Source organism: Carassius gibelio, chromosome B1, assembly GCF_023724105.1.
Source record: "Carassius gibelio isolate Cgi1373 ecotype wild population from Czech Republic chromosome B1, carGib1.2-hapl.c, whole genome shotgun sequence".
In the NCBI taxonomy this organism is placed as follows: domain Eukaryota; kingdom Metazoa; phylum Chordata; class Actinopteri; order Cypriniformes; family Cyprinidae; genus Carassius; species Carassius gibelio.
Window position 1 is genome coordinate 13,998,681 of NC_068396.1, and position 16,698 is coordinate 14,015,378.

The window sequence follows — 16,698 nt, forward strand, 5'->3', positions numbered from 1 at the left end:
GAATCTGGTATCATAACCAAACACATTTTATTAATGCAAATTAATGAAAACCATACATAAAATACACACAACTAACAGCACAAATCTGCATGTGTTTTACAATATGCATTAAATTGTATTTATGCTCAAAACGCTATAGCGTTCACAAATGGGACTTTTTTTCATCCGGTTGTTGTAGCAAAACCAAACAGTACGGTATATAAGGAAGCCGGGACATCCACTGAGTTTTAAAAAAGGGCTGAAAATTCTGATATGAAATGAATTGTTAGATCTGTATATTTACAAGACTTGCAGTATCTTTTTTTTTCTTCAAAATACTTAAACTAAATGATTGAAGCTGTATGTCTCAAGTATGGAAAACCGTGTCACACCAACATAAACGCTAGCATGCACACACACACACACACACACACCTTCTCCCCTACAGTTGAAAATACCCCCATCCCTTGACAGCACCGTTGCCATAGCTACCCAATGTCAGATCAAATTACTCCAACTGCTGCGCTGCCATGGTATCAGGCTTACTGTCTTGGTTGCTAGGGTGCTGGTCATTCCAGGAGCTGCCGTTTCCAAGTGTCGGTGAGTTGGTGTAGTCATGGAGACCGTTGACAGGGTCGTACTGTTCGTTCTCGAGACGTGTGATCAAACGCTCGTCCACGTCACCCAACTCCCCTCCCATTAGAGAGGGCTCCCCTACCACCATCACATCCTACAGCCAGAGAGAGAGAGAGAGACAGAGAGAGAGAGACAGGGAGTGAGAGAGAGAGAGAGAGAGACAGGGAGAGAGAGCGACAGAGAGAGAGAGAGAGTTGACGTAAACAGAGATGCGGGGGTCGAGTAAGAGAGAGAATAGCCGCAGAGTAGAAAGAGAGAGAAGAACGACAGAAGCAGAATAATTTATGGCTGTTATTTTCCAAAACCTGAACTTGTAATATAGTTAATGCAAGCGTACATTAGAGAGTGTGCAAAATTGAATATAAATAAGCAGAGCTGGGTAGTGACAATCAGATTACAAAAAAGTATACTTGTAAATAAATTAAATGACATTTTAAAATACTTGTAATCAGACTACAGTTACTTCTTTGTTGATTCCATGATTATTCACACATTATTCATAATTTGTTGATTCTCCCTAATTCCTCTTTTTCACCTTTTAAATGTTCATTTTTAAAGTAGCATATTACATCTTTATATATATATATATATATATATATATATATATATATATATATATATATATATATATATATATAGACACACACACACACACAGTCTTCCAGTTTTGTGGACATACACACAAAGACTACTCGTTAGTTGGGTGGCTACACAGCATCTGACCAATGGATTTACAAAAATAATTTCAGGTGTTTCAACCTTAAATCGACTACTAATGAATATTTAACATGTTTTTATTTGCATTATTACTCAGAGGGTTATCTAATAATGTATTGCTTCTTATTTGGAAGGCTCACATTAAGACACATTAAAATGCACAAATTCACAGGCGTTATAATTTACATGTAATGCAGGCATTCCCCAATATATATATAAAATTTTATTTTTTCTGTCATCTGAACTTCTTTAACCTAATGTATTTAATTGAAGTACCCCATTCAGCATATTCAGTAATGAAGCATCACATTTTCATGTTCAACGTTCTCTGACATTGGTCAAAGCTCACATTTCACAGGTAAACAAATAAAATAATTAACTTTTTTGGAAGTGTTTTTTTTTCTGTTATTATAAATTTATTTATTTTAATTCTAAATTTTTATTATTTAATTAATGATTAATTTTTCATTAGACTCACAAACCTGCAGTACCTTTATGAACCCCAGTTTGGGAGACCATATGTAATGTAATGTTTAACGCACTTTATGTTGTTAACTGACACAAATGGAATATATATATATATGCACACTTTTTTATGTCAATATGTGAAAAACAAGTTACATCAAAAGTAATCTAAAAGTAATCAAAACATATTAGAATTATATCACCTAAAATGTGTAATGGATTATGTTACTAACTAAATTTTTTGTCAAATAATCTGGAATCAGTTACGGATTACAATTTGTAAATAATCTACCCAGCTCTGATAATAAGTAATATTTTCACACAAGTTTACTGTGGCGTACTCACTAACTCTGTTATATACGCAGTCATACACACACATGCACACAAAATCTTCTCCAGACACTAGCTCTTTAGACTTTAATTAGATTTTTTTTTAGATAAAGAACACGATAAAGAACACCTAAATAACAACATATGTGCTAATTAAGCAAATTTGCATTGCTAAGTAGCTCGTTAAGACAGCACATGCTGCGTGATTACTGTCTGCATGTGTCACTCACCTACCTAAGCTCCGCCTCCAGCCACCCGCCACCCCTCGTTTCCCCGGCGACACGTTTAGGCTGGGGACCAGAGACGGACAATACTAATTATCATCAAATCAGTTACAGCTAATTAGTCTCAATTACAAACAAATTAATCAGAGTAGACAAATGACTACATACTAAAAAAGAATTACTCCAGCATTACAAATTACAATCAGACTGGAAACGGATTGTTACTTACTATAAACAATAAAACAATGTAATTCAGGTATTGATTTTATAATACATTGCATAGAAATATTACAATATGAAAAAAATAAGATGGGTAATGTAGTAAGCTTCCCTCTCTATACTGTTTGGTTATTTCTTTACACACCCACACACACATGCACATATACGTACAGACATCCAGACATTCTCCATATATCAGTTTTAGTATATCTCTCCTATATGATTTTTTCAGTGTGGACCACTGCTTCCCTGCAAGTGTGTAAGTGACTGCATTTACAGTATGTCCGGAATGGAATACTATGACCTGAATACTGTGCGGTATGTATTTAATTTTACAGTTTGCATTTTTTTACAGTCTACAACTGTATGCGATTTCTTTATATTTTATTTAGTGAATGCTGTCCAGTTATCAACTCCAATTAAATATGTCAAAAGGGTTCAAGATTGCAACTAATATTACTTTATACATAACACTGGAAATGGAGGTTTGTCCAATTTTTGTGGCATTTAAAAATGATTGGAATTCTGATTAAAAAAAAGTCACGGTTACCTTTTTGTAAATAATTATTTTGTTGTTCTATGTGTTTGTCTGTGATTTATTTCTATTTATCTTTTTCATTGTATGCTGCTTTAATTTATTGGAGGTGTGTTTAAAATGTATGCATTTATCAGACGCTTTTATCCAAAGCGACTTACATTGCATTCAAGCTAACAATTTTTTCCTAACGTGTTCCCTGGGATTCGAACACACTGCATTGTGGGATATAGTATTCAACAACAGCAAGCACTGTTGCACATGTTAATTTGTGCACACAGAATTAGCATACATACTAATTATATGCTTCAGCAATACTAAGAGTAGTACGGTACTATGGTATATCTCCATTCCGAACATAGCTTTAGGGTATGTTGATGTGATGTACCTGTGATGGTAGGCTGAAGTTATTGGCTGGGTTGCGCTTCTTGCTGTTTCCTGTGCTGGCATTGGACGCGCTACCAGCTGAGTTCCTCCTCCTCCGTCTCTTTGTTGCTGGTTTGGCTGGTTCTGCTGTCAATCAAAACATAAAAGCGGCATAATGCAAACTGAATAGATGAGTGCAAACACACAGCAAACTGTATCTTTTAAAAAACACATATCAATGCTGCAAATGAAACCAACAAAAGAGTGGTAGAGGTCTAAATAACTGTATTCTGATGACATTTTTTAGCATGTATAGAGAAGAACAGAACCTATTTGATTTGCATTTCCTAAGGGAAATGCCACTGCTTGCACAGCAACAAAAGAATAGTGTTTTTTCTCATATATAAGGCTACAGTTTTGAGAAAATGAAATGGCTTTGCCCTTGTCATGACACTGAGTATGTCTTTTTTTTTTTTTCTTTTTTTTTTTGCCAGCTGCACACAAGGAGTTTTCACATTGGCTAAATTAGGAATATCATACTAGGCTAGCATAGTACTCAGCATGCTATTTTGAATTCAGCCATAGTGCAGTGTTTTGCACATAGCTTTAAGGTTAAATATATGCAGGAACTGCAAGATCTGTCACAATTAAGTATCCAAAGACATGCAAAAAAGAAGACAAATCACAATGCAACATGCAAATACTACACCATTGCAGTTGGTTAAATTTTGAATGCAGAACCTTCTGGAAGCATCAATATGAAGTTTTTATTTGATTGATCCAGTTCAGGTTGAAGTGAATGTTATGATGTTATGATGTTATGATGAAGTGAAATGTGAATTATTATTATTATTATTAAATATTTAGAGTTATGAGTGTAGAAGAAACCCTAACTAGAATGTTTGAGGAATTGTAAAAAATTAACGCGCATAGAAGAGCATACATACATTTTTTGGAATTAGAGGGAAATATTTCTGTCTTGAAGCTGGGCGAGGGTCCAACTGAAATGAAAGGAATTAATAACAGTCAAAAGACACCACTGTACCGTCTTTCAGAAACAACATTAAGAACATTTCAGTAAATAATAATGAGGGTGCAAAACAGTAAGGAGAATGAGAAAAAGAGAGGAACAATGAAAGAGAGTTGTCTGAGAAGAACAATAAGATTACTGTTGAGTCAAAACAAGAATTATTGTCACAGAACAGCAGGAGGTAGTTATTTTTTTAAAAGAGCAGTAAAATAGCACATAAATAACAACACAAGGTCAAAGCCTCCATTAATTACTGCAGATCACAAAACCCTTAACAGCCTGTGCTTATTACTTTGAAATGTTAATGGGGAATATGAAATATGTTTACAACGTACAAACTACTGTAAATTTAATGACATTGTGTAGCTCTTAAGAGGAGAACAACAGAAAGAAATTAAATGCTGGGGGGAAAGAGTAGCTAAACAATGCTGGTGTTTCTATATTAATCTTTCACAACAGATTGTATTTAGGAGAGAAAGCTAAGAGGAGAGATGAAACGAGATCTAATGAAGAATGTAGAAGCTAGAGTTATAATTAACTAAAACCATAAACAACTGTTTTCGGAACATAATAATAATAAAAACAATTAAAATGATTTTTTTAAAAACACAACAAAATTACAAAATCTTGAGCTAAAATTACAATGAAAATGGGAAACATGAAAAATGTCAAAATATGAATATGAAATCAAAATATTAATTAAAAAAACTGTCTCTGTAATACTAAAATAACTTGCATGAGGCTTGTGTGTGTGTGGACCAGGTATTTCCTACATTATGGGGGCCAAATATATTCACAAGGACATTTTTGGTCCCCATGAGAAAAACAGCTTATAAATTATACAGAATTAACATTTTAAAAAATCTAAAAGTGCAGGAAGATTTCTGTGAGAGGTAGATTTACGGTAAGGGGATAGTGTATACAGTCTGTACATAAAAACCATTATGCCTATTAGAAGTCCCCATAAAACATGAAAACCCAGCATGCATGTGTGTGTGTGTGTGTGTGTGTGTGTCTGTGAGAGTGAGAGAGAGAGAGAGAGAGAGAGAGACCTGGTGGTGTTGTCATCCTCTGCCACTGGTGAAAGAGGCAGGTCTTCAGGCAGTCTCTTGGACTCAGTCCATATGTCTTATGCCTAGACATGAGCTCCTGCATCGGCTCTAAAATCACACACAACTGCCCACAAATAAAATAATCACTCAGTTGTTTAACACATTAAAAATCAATACCATCCGTATGAGAGTGGTTGTTTTTGTACAGTATGTGTGTGTACAGTATGCGTGATTGTAACATACTCTGAGGTAGTTCAGTGTGAGGTTGGTAAGTCCCACTCGACTGATGTTTTTGGACAGTTGTTCTAGAGCTCCAGGGTCTTGTGCCTGACAAAGACACACACACACACACACATGGACACACAAGTCCATTTATTCACTCTCTTATTTTGTGCCCCATCCAGATAGAGCTCTAACTCATTACAGGATATGTTTCCATAGCAACATCCTGACAGATTTGCTAAAAGGTTTGGATGCTTTCACCTTGATTGATAAGAAAGAGCTGAAATGCATTTTGTTGTACCATAACCAACTACCTGTGAATGCATCTGAAAATACCTGAGTTGGCCAATGTGCCAAACAAATCCATGGTAGACATAACCCACATATCTGGGGAAACTGTATTATTTAGAAAACAGCAAATTAGTTAGATTAGTTAGATTCGATTTTTTTTATTATTATTTAAATCGTGTAAAGCTTAAAATAGTGTTGTAAATGTGACATACGTATGTAAAATTTGAATCCATATAGTAGGTTAAAAAAGCTAAAATATATAAATAAATAATAAACTTCACTCCGATTCAGCAGTACTGCACTCATACAAGCAGTGCATGGCTCATGTAAGAATAATATTCCACACACACAGTGTCAGAAAAAGAAAGGACAGTGTTTTACTTATGTTAACAATTACTGCGAGTATGGGTCACATGGAAATTTACCAACGCTAAGGAAAGGGAACCTAATTTACATACAAAGTATAGTGGGTCGCGGTGGTATTGCAGGTGGGCCGCCAATTACTATTAAAAGAAACAATAATATTGTTCATATATGTAAAAATGTCTAAGTCATAACATAATAACACAATTTCATATATATAATTAAATAACAAAAAATAAATATTAAACTGATACTATGCTTCTACTATTCTAGCTCGCTGATTGGTTTAAGAATAAACCACCAATTTATCTTAGATATTTTTGCTGCATATGCTACAGAACAACAAATGCAAACATGCATAAACGGCTGTCAACATGTTTCCTCCTGACTGCTTGCTCCGCTGACTGTCTACCCGCTGCCGAGCTGGATCTGTTTTACCCGCATTGCAGAGCGGTGCCAGCCCGAGTTATTTTCTGTTCATTTCCAGTTCATTCTAGGGCTGTGTGATTAATCGAAATCGTCATAAAATCACGATTTGAGCGCGCACGCTTTCTAAATCGCTTTATAGCACGATTTTCTGTGGACCTGACCTCCCGCAGTATGCTATCTGATCCAATCAGAATTCAGCACTCCTAGAGCAAGAACAGAACAGACTGGGCATATGCCTAACTCCAGATTCACACACCGTCTGTGATGCGCCTTTTTTCAGAGCCCATGTTAACGGATCAGAGGGTTCACACTGCACGCGGTGAAAGGCAGTTTAATTGAGAGGAGACACGTTTTAAGTGCTTGCACTCTTTCCGTGTGAGAGCAGCGTGTATCTGAACATGCGCATCTGGTTTTGTAACAAAGCAAAGGAAATCTGCGTGTGAGCTGAGAGATTCGCGCTCGCGCATTATGTTAATCTACTTTTCCGCGTTACATTAATGCGTTCTCGCTGCTGCTTCTGAACCACTCACACATACTGTATACACTGCAGACGGAGTATAAGTGTGAACCTGTATAATGTATAACAAATCTATTTCAACACCTGAGGCACCGCTACAATTAATGAGCTCTATGAACAATGCATGGCAAAAAAAGAAAAAAAAGTCCCTGGACACGGGATTTATTTATTTATTTTGCCATAAGTCTATAAAGTTTGTTACACCTTTACTATAGTGATTATTTTGACTTATGTCTGGTGTAGAGATGTTACAACTTTTTGATAAAGCTCTAATTGGTTTTCTTTTGGAAATATGTTTCAAATTCATCCTGAAAGCATTTATGACTGTAAATCATATCTGTGTGTGTCAAAATTGTGATTAAAATCGAAATCACAAAATTTATCAAAGAGATCGCGATAGTTTTTTTTTTTTTTTGTCCATATCGCACAACCCTAGTTCATTCAATAAATACAGTTAACAATCTAGTTTCTGAGTACTAAGTTATTAACCCAACAATAGCAGGGTCAGTAAATTTTTTTGTAGTGGGCTGCGCAAACATATGTGTTTGGTTGTGTGGGCCGCGAGTTGAAAAAGGTTGGGAACCACTGATTTACTGTATTATAATATACATTCAAAACTTTATATGAAAGATTTTTTAAAAGCAGTTCCCATCAAAAGTTTGGGGTCAGGGAGATTGACTTTCTTTACTTTGAAAGAAAAAAATATATATTTAAGCAAAGAAACATGAAATTGTCCAAAAGTAACAGTAAAAACCTTTATAATGTTTATATTGTTTGTAAAAAAAAAAAAAATTCTTGAATTCCTTTCTGATGGAATTTCGAACTGCATTCTCTAGAGGTCGCTTTGGGGAACGCCTTCAGCATGACTGGTGTCTGAAGCATACATCTAAATACAACAATAACATTGGCCGGCAACCGCCTGTGACGTCATAAACCGTCGCGACCACAATATAAAAGGGTGCTGCGAGAACACAACATCCTCTTCTTTGTTTTCACGAACTGTTTTGTTTGAAGCACTGAACGATATTCTTCTTTACCATTGCGAGCACTAGAAAGGCATTTAAGTGTGTAGATCTGTGTCCTCGTTATTTGACACCTGATGACACGCACAATCTTTGAGTCATTTGTTTGGGCAAAGAGCACATGCAACTTGCGTGCACTGTGAGCTTTTTTTCTATGAAAAAGCTATGCTCTCATTTGTCTCTCTTTTCGAGGAAAGGACAATGGTTCAGGGCCTTCTGCTGCTGAGGCACAGAGGAAAATTAGTTTGTGGAGATCGCAGATGGAACTGGCTGATGAGTTAAAAAAGGGTCTTGCCCTTTTTACGCTCGTCAGTCATGGACGAGAGTGAGCAGCTGGATGACGATGCTATTTCTCTTACATCTTCTGATCCAGCAGCTAATGCTCTGCTGGCTCAAGGCCAGGGCGAGCAGGAGATTTCAGATGAGAACAAAGAAGTTGAGAAGAGACTTGGAAAAATCCATTCTCATTCCACATCCACAAATTCCAGCATACTAGTTATGCCAACATCGAGGGGATGCTTGAGAATGGTTATGAAAGGATGCCCCCTGTTGAAGAAATGTTGGCCTGCTTTATAGGGGAGACATCTTCTCTTAAGGCTCCCTCTCTGCCATCCAAACCTCTTCAGGATACACCTCATTTGAATGGAAAGGCATACGCGGCAGCTGGTCAGGCTGCAGCCTTGTTGCACACCATGGTGGTGCTTCAGGCTTATCAGGCTGATATGCTAAAAGACCTGGATAAAGGACAGGTTTTATCCCCTGATGAGGTGGCTGAGTTGTATCACACCACAGACCTTGCTTTCCATGCCACTAAGCAGGCCGCCGATCCACGATGGCCATGGTGGTCTGGTGGATATCGGGTTGAAAGAAAAGGGCTTTCTTCTTGATGCACCAGTTTCCCCTTCTGAGATTTTTAGTCCTTCCGTCAAGATGGTGATCGAGAAGTTTAAGGAGGCTAAGACTCGCTCAGCTGCCTTTAAATCCTTAATTCCAAGAATGTCCAGGTATGAGCCAGAACATCAAAGGGGCATACGTCTAAGGGTGTCAGGAAAGATTTGAGGTAGCTGATCCAGACTAGACATTCTTAACACTCTCGTCTGGACCAGAGTAAAACCTAAGCCATCTACTCACCTCTCTCTGCGAGTATTATATCTGCTCTCATCTTCCTTCCCTTTCATTTTCCTAAAAAGCTTTCCTCCTGACTGAGGTTAGGTAGGAGCCTCCTGCGCTTGCATTGAAGTCTCTTATGCTGGGCCTATGATGTTTTGGCTAGTTTCTATGTCTCAAAGAACTACCTAATGATTGTTTGGACACCAGTGCTCTTTGGACCTTGCCTCCAGCCTATATCCATGATCCTTAGGTTGAGTACACTGCATTCCCTGAGAAAGAGGGATTTGTGTCTGCGAAAACCCCTCTTTGTATGCTTATGCTCTGAGGAGCAGTAAGCTCTATACGCATTAATAGTTATTGGGTCCCAATATTTCTTCAGATTCTATTGAGGTCTATGTATACAGGACCCATGCTTTCTATCGAGATCTCTATCGGGCAGGAAACCATGTCTAGCTGCACCAGTGGACTATCTCTTATTGGGCCCTGCTGGGTTACCTCTTCTAATCTAGCTGAGACGTGCTCACCTCACTGTGAGGGTTAGCTATGAGTTGCTGCCAGAATGTGCTGTAGGGCCTGCCTCAGATTGAGAGCTGAGATTGCTGCTCCTGAAGAACCCCATTTGCAACAAACAACGAAGTGTTAGGTCCATCTCTGTCACCTCCTTGGTCAGTTGCCTTTATGTTGGGACCCTTTTGTTCCATTAGAAATGTGTGAGCCCTTTCTAGTAGACTCCCATTTCTGATGTCCCACTTGCTATCTATCTGCTTCCTGGACATGGCTGTGCTCCCCTCACTGTGGGAGGGTCCCTTTGAGTTGCTAGTCCTGGGCAGACTGGGTGAGTCCTCTCTACTCAAGAGTTAGGTCCTCTACCCTGGGCTATTGGTCACTTTGATCAAGCTGAGTTCCTCTCTCTCCTCGATAGGGGTTGAACCCTCCACTCTTGAGGTCTCTGTCAGTGACATCAGGCAGTTGGGCCGCTTGCTGAATCCTTGATAAGCTTTGGATCAAGCTAGGCATTGCTAACCTCAGACGGTTGCCTTTGAGTATGCTGCTCCTGACTGAGCAGTTGTGGACCTCTCTCATAGAGTCCTCTGCTCGTTTGACCTTCATTGAGTAGGGGCCTCAGGTTGGGTCGCTCTTCTTGTTGGTCAAGCTTAGCAGAGCCCTTGGGGGTTTCATGAGCATGCCTCTTTCAGTCTGAGCATCTGAGTCTATTTTTGAAGTTGAGCCTGTGCTCTTTTGTGCTACAGATAGCTAACATGCTAGGCGGCTGGACTATCTCCTGCCTCCCTGACGAGTTTCTTATTAAGTGAGCTAGCTGTGCTCCCCTCACACTGTAGGGCCTCTTGCAAGTGTGCCGCCCCTATCTGGGCATCTGTGAGCAGATGCTTCTGATCCTGTTTTATATGCGTACCTCAGTCACATGGGGCTTAAGCAACGTTTTTTCTAAATCTATGTTATAGTAAGTGCATGAGCTGAGCCTCTGTGCACTTTCTAAAATCCACATTGTGGTAAGTGTGCACGCTAAGCTTTCTGCACACTTTCTAAAATCCTGTATGGTAAGGGTTACACGCCGTTGTTCCTTGTATCTGAGTTGGTTCTCACCTTGGGATCCACTCAACTTATGTATCTCTGTTAATACATTTCTGTGCAGGGTGTTGCTATCAAAGATCTGTTGAGTCAGTTCTTTGAGCAGGTTTATTCAGAACCACAATCAAGAATGAGACAATGTGTCCTTTAGTTCTCTTGCCATGCTTTGGATGTAAGCTTCAATCGAAGATGCGGATAATGTGTTCTCCCGGCCTTTTATACTGTGGTCACGCCAGCAAATGTTACTGTCATGTTTAGATGCTTCAGACACCGGTCATCCTGAAGGCATTTTCCAAAGCGAACTCTAGAGGACAGAGTGTCTCATTTCCCTTCTCAGGGGAATTGTTGGGAGTTTCCACAAAAATGTTAATAAAGCACAATAGTTTTTCGAAATTGATGATAATGTTTGAGCACAAAATCCATGTATCAGAATGATTTCTGAAGAATAATGTGACACTAAAATAGTAGTGACTGCTAAAGAAAATTCTGTTTTGCCATCATAAGAATAAATTATATTTAAAATATATTAAAAAAGAAAATAAGTATTTTAAATTGTCATAATATTTCAGAATATAAATGTGTTTTTGATCAAATAAATATAGCCTTGCTGAGCATAAGAAAAAATCTTACCAACCCCAAACCTGTGAATGGTAATATATGTGACAGCATGGACTCTGCAAATATATATGTCTTAAACAATAGAACGCTTCAACTTTAATGAAAGTTTAATTTTTATAGAAGAATTCAGAGTAAGATACAGAGTGGTATCCAGTTTATCATCTCAAAATTGTAAAAAAAAAAAATTCTTTTTTTTTTAATTTTACATTTAAATGTTTTTTTAATATATTATGAAGGTAGAGCTTTTAAAACTGTTGCTGATATTACTTCTGGTGTATTTACTGCAATGGAAATAAATGGTCAAATCTAGCACATTGCATTTTGGGATACAGTATTCAAAGTGTGTTCTGTGTATGCTGCAAATTCTGGTCAATGTAGAAGGTTGTTCAGGTTGCATATCATTTTGTGTGAGAAATATTAAGGAGGACCTTTTGATTCACATGAAAAATAACTTACATTTACAGCCAACACGCTGCGAGGAATGAGTTCACTGTAGTGTGTGATAGTGAAGTGCCATGTTTTGATTCTCATGAGGTCATCAAAGGTGAACACAAGAATTAGACGACCTTCTGTACACACCTGTAAAAAAAAGAAGAGAATCTGTTCTTCGGTTTGTTTGTCATTCAGTTTTTCTAAACTTTCAGAATAAAATAAGACAGACATCATACAAAGACAATTAATCTTGTATCTTCAGAAATCATAACACAGATTTGACCATTAAAAAGCTTGTAAGAGAATTACATCTAGATATTTTTTTTTCATTCATTTAAAACAAATGAAATTATACGGTTCTCTCATTAAAGCAGTATTTTCAGCACAAGCAGGATTTTGTGTGGAACTCTGAACCCCAACATTCTGTTGCCGGGGGAACGGAGGGTAGCTGCAAGGTTGGCATAGCAACGGGAGGGATGTAATCCCAGCAGACACGCTCTGATCAATGCCTCCAGTACACACACACACACACACCCACTTGGGAACTGTGTCTGTATAACTTAGCTACAACATACAGTCTTCTGAATCAATATTTAATTCACAAATGTGCATTTACTAAGAAGCATAGTTGGACAAAACTCTCTCTCTCTAATTGACAACTGAATGATTCTACATCGTAATGGCATACCGTATGAATATTGCATAGGACATTCAGAAAATCATGTTATGTTGGTCGTTTGGGATCAAAGAATTCTTGTCATATGATATAAATGAAATAAGCAAAGGCATTATCTGAATAGAATTGTAATATACTTGCTCAAAGACCATATTTGCAGACTTTTCATCAAGATCATCCTATAGTTTTAGTGCATAAAGCTATAGGATAGAATAAAGAGAAGCATTTTTTGTGGATGAGCGAGGGAGAGAGGGAGGGTGAGAGAGAGAGAGAGTGAGGAAGAAGCCGAGAAAGAGCAGGAGGGAGAGGGAGAGAGTGGGGGTTATATTTTCCTTTTTTGTTTTGTGCAGTTCCAGCCCAGAATTCACAATGAGGAATACATTAGTGCACAAAATGAGGAAGCAAAGACTTACTAAGCCAGACTTGTGTATGTGTGCAGTACCTTAGTGAACGTAGGTTTGCCGTGTTGTGTTGTCATAGTACAGTTATGTGAGTCGACAGTAATAGTTGAGTTGTTGAACGACTCCTTTGTTTGTTTCAGCTCAAAAAACAACTCATAGACTCCTCCTTCGAACAGAGAACTGAAGTAACGAGGGATCAGGGTGCGCCCGATGGCTGGGGAAGAAGGAAGAATAGTAAGAGAAACATACGTGGAGAGGGAAATTTCATTTTGAGGACATCAATAGTGGTCACTGATTAACAAACACAAGGAAAAGATTAGTGTAGACTCAATGCAGAGGTGTTTATTTATTAATGGCCATATGATGAAAGAGACTCAAAGTTGGGTGACACACTGGCCGAACACCTTAACTGGCAACCGTAAAATTGTGTGTAAGTGTGTGTGTCTCTGTGTGTGGTCCCCTAAGAGTAGGAAACAAACAGGCTACTGAATGCCGCAGGCATTAAGTCCAGCAGGCTGTGCGCGCGCACAGAACAGTTAGTGCTCTGGAGTTGTCAATCACTGCAGTAGAGGTGTGTGAAGTCTGCAGGCCCATATTTATTTGAACACCCCAGACCTGTCAATCAAATCTCACCACATACACAGTGAATAAGGAATGAATGAGACTGAGTGAAATCCAGCACAACTGTGTACCTGTCTAACTCTGAACAAACTGAAATGAATCCAAATTCAAACTCTGCCTTAGAAAGGGAAAACGAGACAAAGTGTGCACATTTTATTATGATTTTATTTGTGATTTTGTGATTTGTGATATTTTACACATTTTTTGTGTAAAACTATATATATATTTTCTTTACACACTGAATGTGGATTTATACATCTGATTTATTATTTTCAAAACAGCTTTAAGGTAAAGAGCAACAGAAAAAGTTGAAGAATCAAAACCATTACACCCCGACCTTTCGAACATCAGTGGATACATGGTGACTATGGCTCTGCACACACTTACTGTATGTCTTTGGTCCCTCCTCCAGGCAGAATGAGAGAGTCAGTGTGGCATCTTCTTCAAAGAACTCAGTGCAGAATGCATCCCACCACAGAATATCACAGTCCTGTGGGATCACATATTAACATGCATTTAACACTGAGTGAGACAGAGGAGAGGGACAGAAGTACTTGGCCTCTGAATGACCTAAAATGACCATAATTAGGACTGGCATAGTGATTATCATTTCAAAGCTTTCTGTTTATTATAAACACACACCCATGTTGATTCTCCCCATTAAGGGCAGCAATTTACACCACAAATCCAGCCAACAACTGGCCTGCTATTGAGATTTACTTGATTGTACTGGACAGTTCATACGCCACAAAACACTGTTTTTTTTTTCACAGCTCTTGCACTTCAGTCTTTGTGTGTAGTAAACATGTTAGAGAGTTATTAGATTGTGAGAAAGGGGTGTTTCTATAGAGGACATCATTCCAATAGGTCAGGCTCTCTTAGCGTTATCTGTCAAATTATTATGACTCCAGGTGTGCTGAACAGCATTTCATACCTCCGCTGATACATTTTATTTTCCTACAATTATTCACATTGCTTTTTCTGAGTGTAAGCAATATATTAAAAGTACAATTTTTTGTTGTGTATTATTTTTGTACACACACTGACAGCATCAGGAAAAGCAAATATTAACACACCTTGCGCTGCATTTTAAATCTGGACCTATTGAGGGAGAAGAAATACATATATATATATACATATATATATATATATACACACACACACACACACACACACACACATATATATATATATATATATATACTAGTCACATAGCATATTGTTTGTCCTGTTCCTGTCTTATGGAGGGTACCACAGTAATTCAATGCTACCAAATAAACATTTTGGAACATCACCTTGCTGTTTGTGTTCCTAAAAACCACCACATAATCAATAGATCAATAGTGTATTTGGTATTGTACCAAACCAAGGACTAATATGTTGTGTGCTCTGTCAAATCCTATTTAGTGAAAGTCCTTGAATAAGTTCAGTTTGTAAGAGAACATTGGGGTCACACTGTGGTGATGCGAGAAGAATAAATAAATACGTTAAAGTAATTTGTCCATGGGGACTTTTGGCTCCTTAAAAAAAAAAAATAATCAAATTATGTTTCATCTATGTTAAAACGTGTAAAATGTCTGGTAAATATATGATCATGGCTTTGGCAACCTTCAAGTGCTTTGGTAGCCTATGTGATGATTTGGATTTTCATTTTGTGTGCAACAAAAATAATGTTTGACTGGTTTAATAATAATGTCATTTATAAGCTGTCAACTTTTGATGTATAAAAAAATATGAAAACTGATTAAAATTCGGATCTTCAAACTGCTATTCTGGTATAGATGTGCATTGCTGTTCACTTCATATTTCCACCATAACAAGCAATATATATTTTGTATAAGAAGTATATTTAGTAAATTTTGTTTATTGTTCTCTAAAACGCAATATGGAAATGTCAGCACCATTTGGAAAAGAATGTTGAGATATTATACACATAAATACATGGCCTAAAATTAAATAAAAATACGATTTTTTTTTTATTTTTTTATTTTTTGGAAAAGTGCAAATAATAGCTAACTTACATTTTTAACACTTTTATCATAAAGTAGGGTAATTATTGAAAGATCTCGATTCTTTAAAATCATCTTAATTGACAGAAAAGTTATCCTTATAGATTACATGATGACTATTGATCTCTTATCTAACATGTATGTTTGCTTCATATATTTAAGAACGTACATAAAATATTTAATGCAAAGTCCTGATTTTTGGTAATCACTCACCTCAGGCCGGGACTGGAGCCGTTTGTTGAGCTCGTGCATCCGGTACTCCGGCTGCACCGGGTAGGGCGCGTGTCTCCGGTAAAAAGGACCGAACGGAGAGGAGTAGAAAGGGTCGCGCGGCGCGCCGGTCATGGTTTCTGTTACCGACAGCGCGCGAGGAGCGCATCCACATGAAGCACGTGGAGCACGACGATCGTAAACATACACACACGCGCGCGCTCCCGGACACAAGGAGAGATGCGACTGTCAAATCACACGCGCGCTCTGCTGTGAGAGGAGAGGAGAGGAAAGGAGAGGAGAGGGGGAGGAAGGACTTCATGAGGGGAAGGGGGAGGGACGAGGAGGGGGTGGAGGACAGGAGAGAGGCTCCTGTAAATTGGTGGGTCTTTCCTTACAGTACAATCTGACAAGTTGTCCAATTAGAGCAAATTCACTGGAACGTAATCACTGTTTGCTTTTTTATATTTCGGATAAAATCCCCAATACATGTTTTATAATGCAGTAATAACTACTGCAGTGTGTGGTAGCCTACTGTGGCATAATATAGTTAGCTAATGTGCAAATGAACTGCATACAGCATTGCACGTATTCAATGCAGAGCTGCAACTACAGTGTGTGTGTGTGTGTGTGT

At 37.9% G+C, this 16,698-nt stretch overlaps 1 protein-coding gene across 3 annotated transcripts; it reads right to left on the bottom strand.

Moving 5' to 3' along the window:
- Positions 1–10: 10 nt before the first annotated feature.
- Positions 11–16,333, bottom strand: LOC127948568 (LIM domain-binding protein 2-like). Of its 3 annotated transcripts, none has more exons than XM_052545065.1 (10): positions 16,068–16,333; positions 14,233–14,335; positions 13,266–13,438; positions 12,172–12,294; positions 5,797–5,880; positions 5,554–5,677; positions 4,419–4,472; positions 3,494–3,618; positions 2,362–2,417; positions 11–709 (listed from the first exon to the last, which is right to left on the bottom strand). In XM_052545065.1, the coding sequence occupies exons 1-10, from the start codon at positions 16,197–16,199 to the stop codon at positions 703–705; spliced, it is 981 nt and encodes a 326-aa protein (XP_052401025.1). In that variant the 5' UTR covers positions 16,200–16,333; the 3' UTR covers positions 11–702. The 3 variants fall into 3 exon arrangements, with proteins under 3 accessions (XP_052401025.1, XP_052401024.1, XP_052401026.1); XM_052545066.1 differs by having other exon boundaries at positions 561–709; positions 2,358–2,417; XM_052545064.1 differs by lacking the exon at positions 2,362–2,417.
- Between the last annotated feature and the right edge of the window lie 365 nt (positions 16,334–16,698).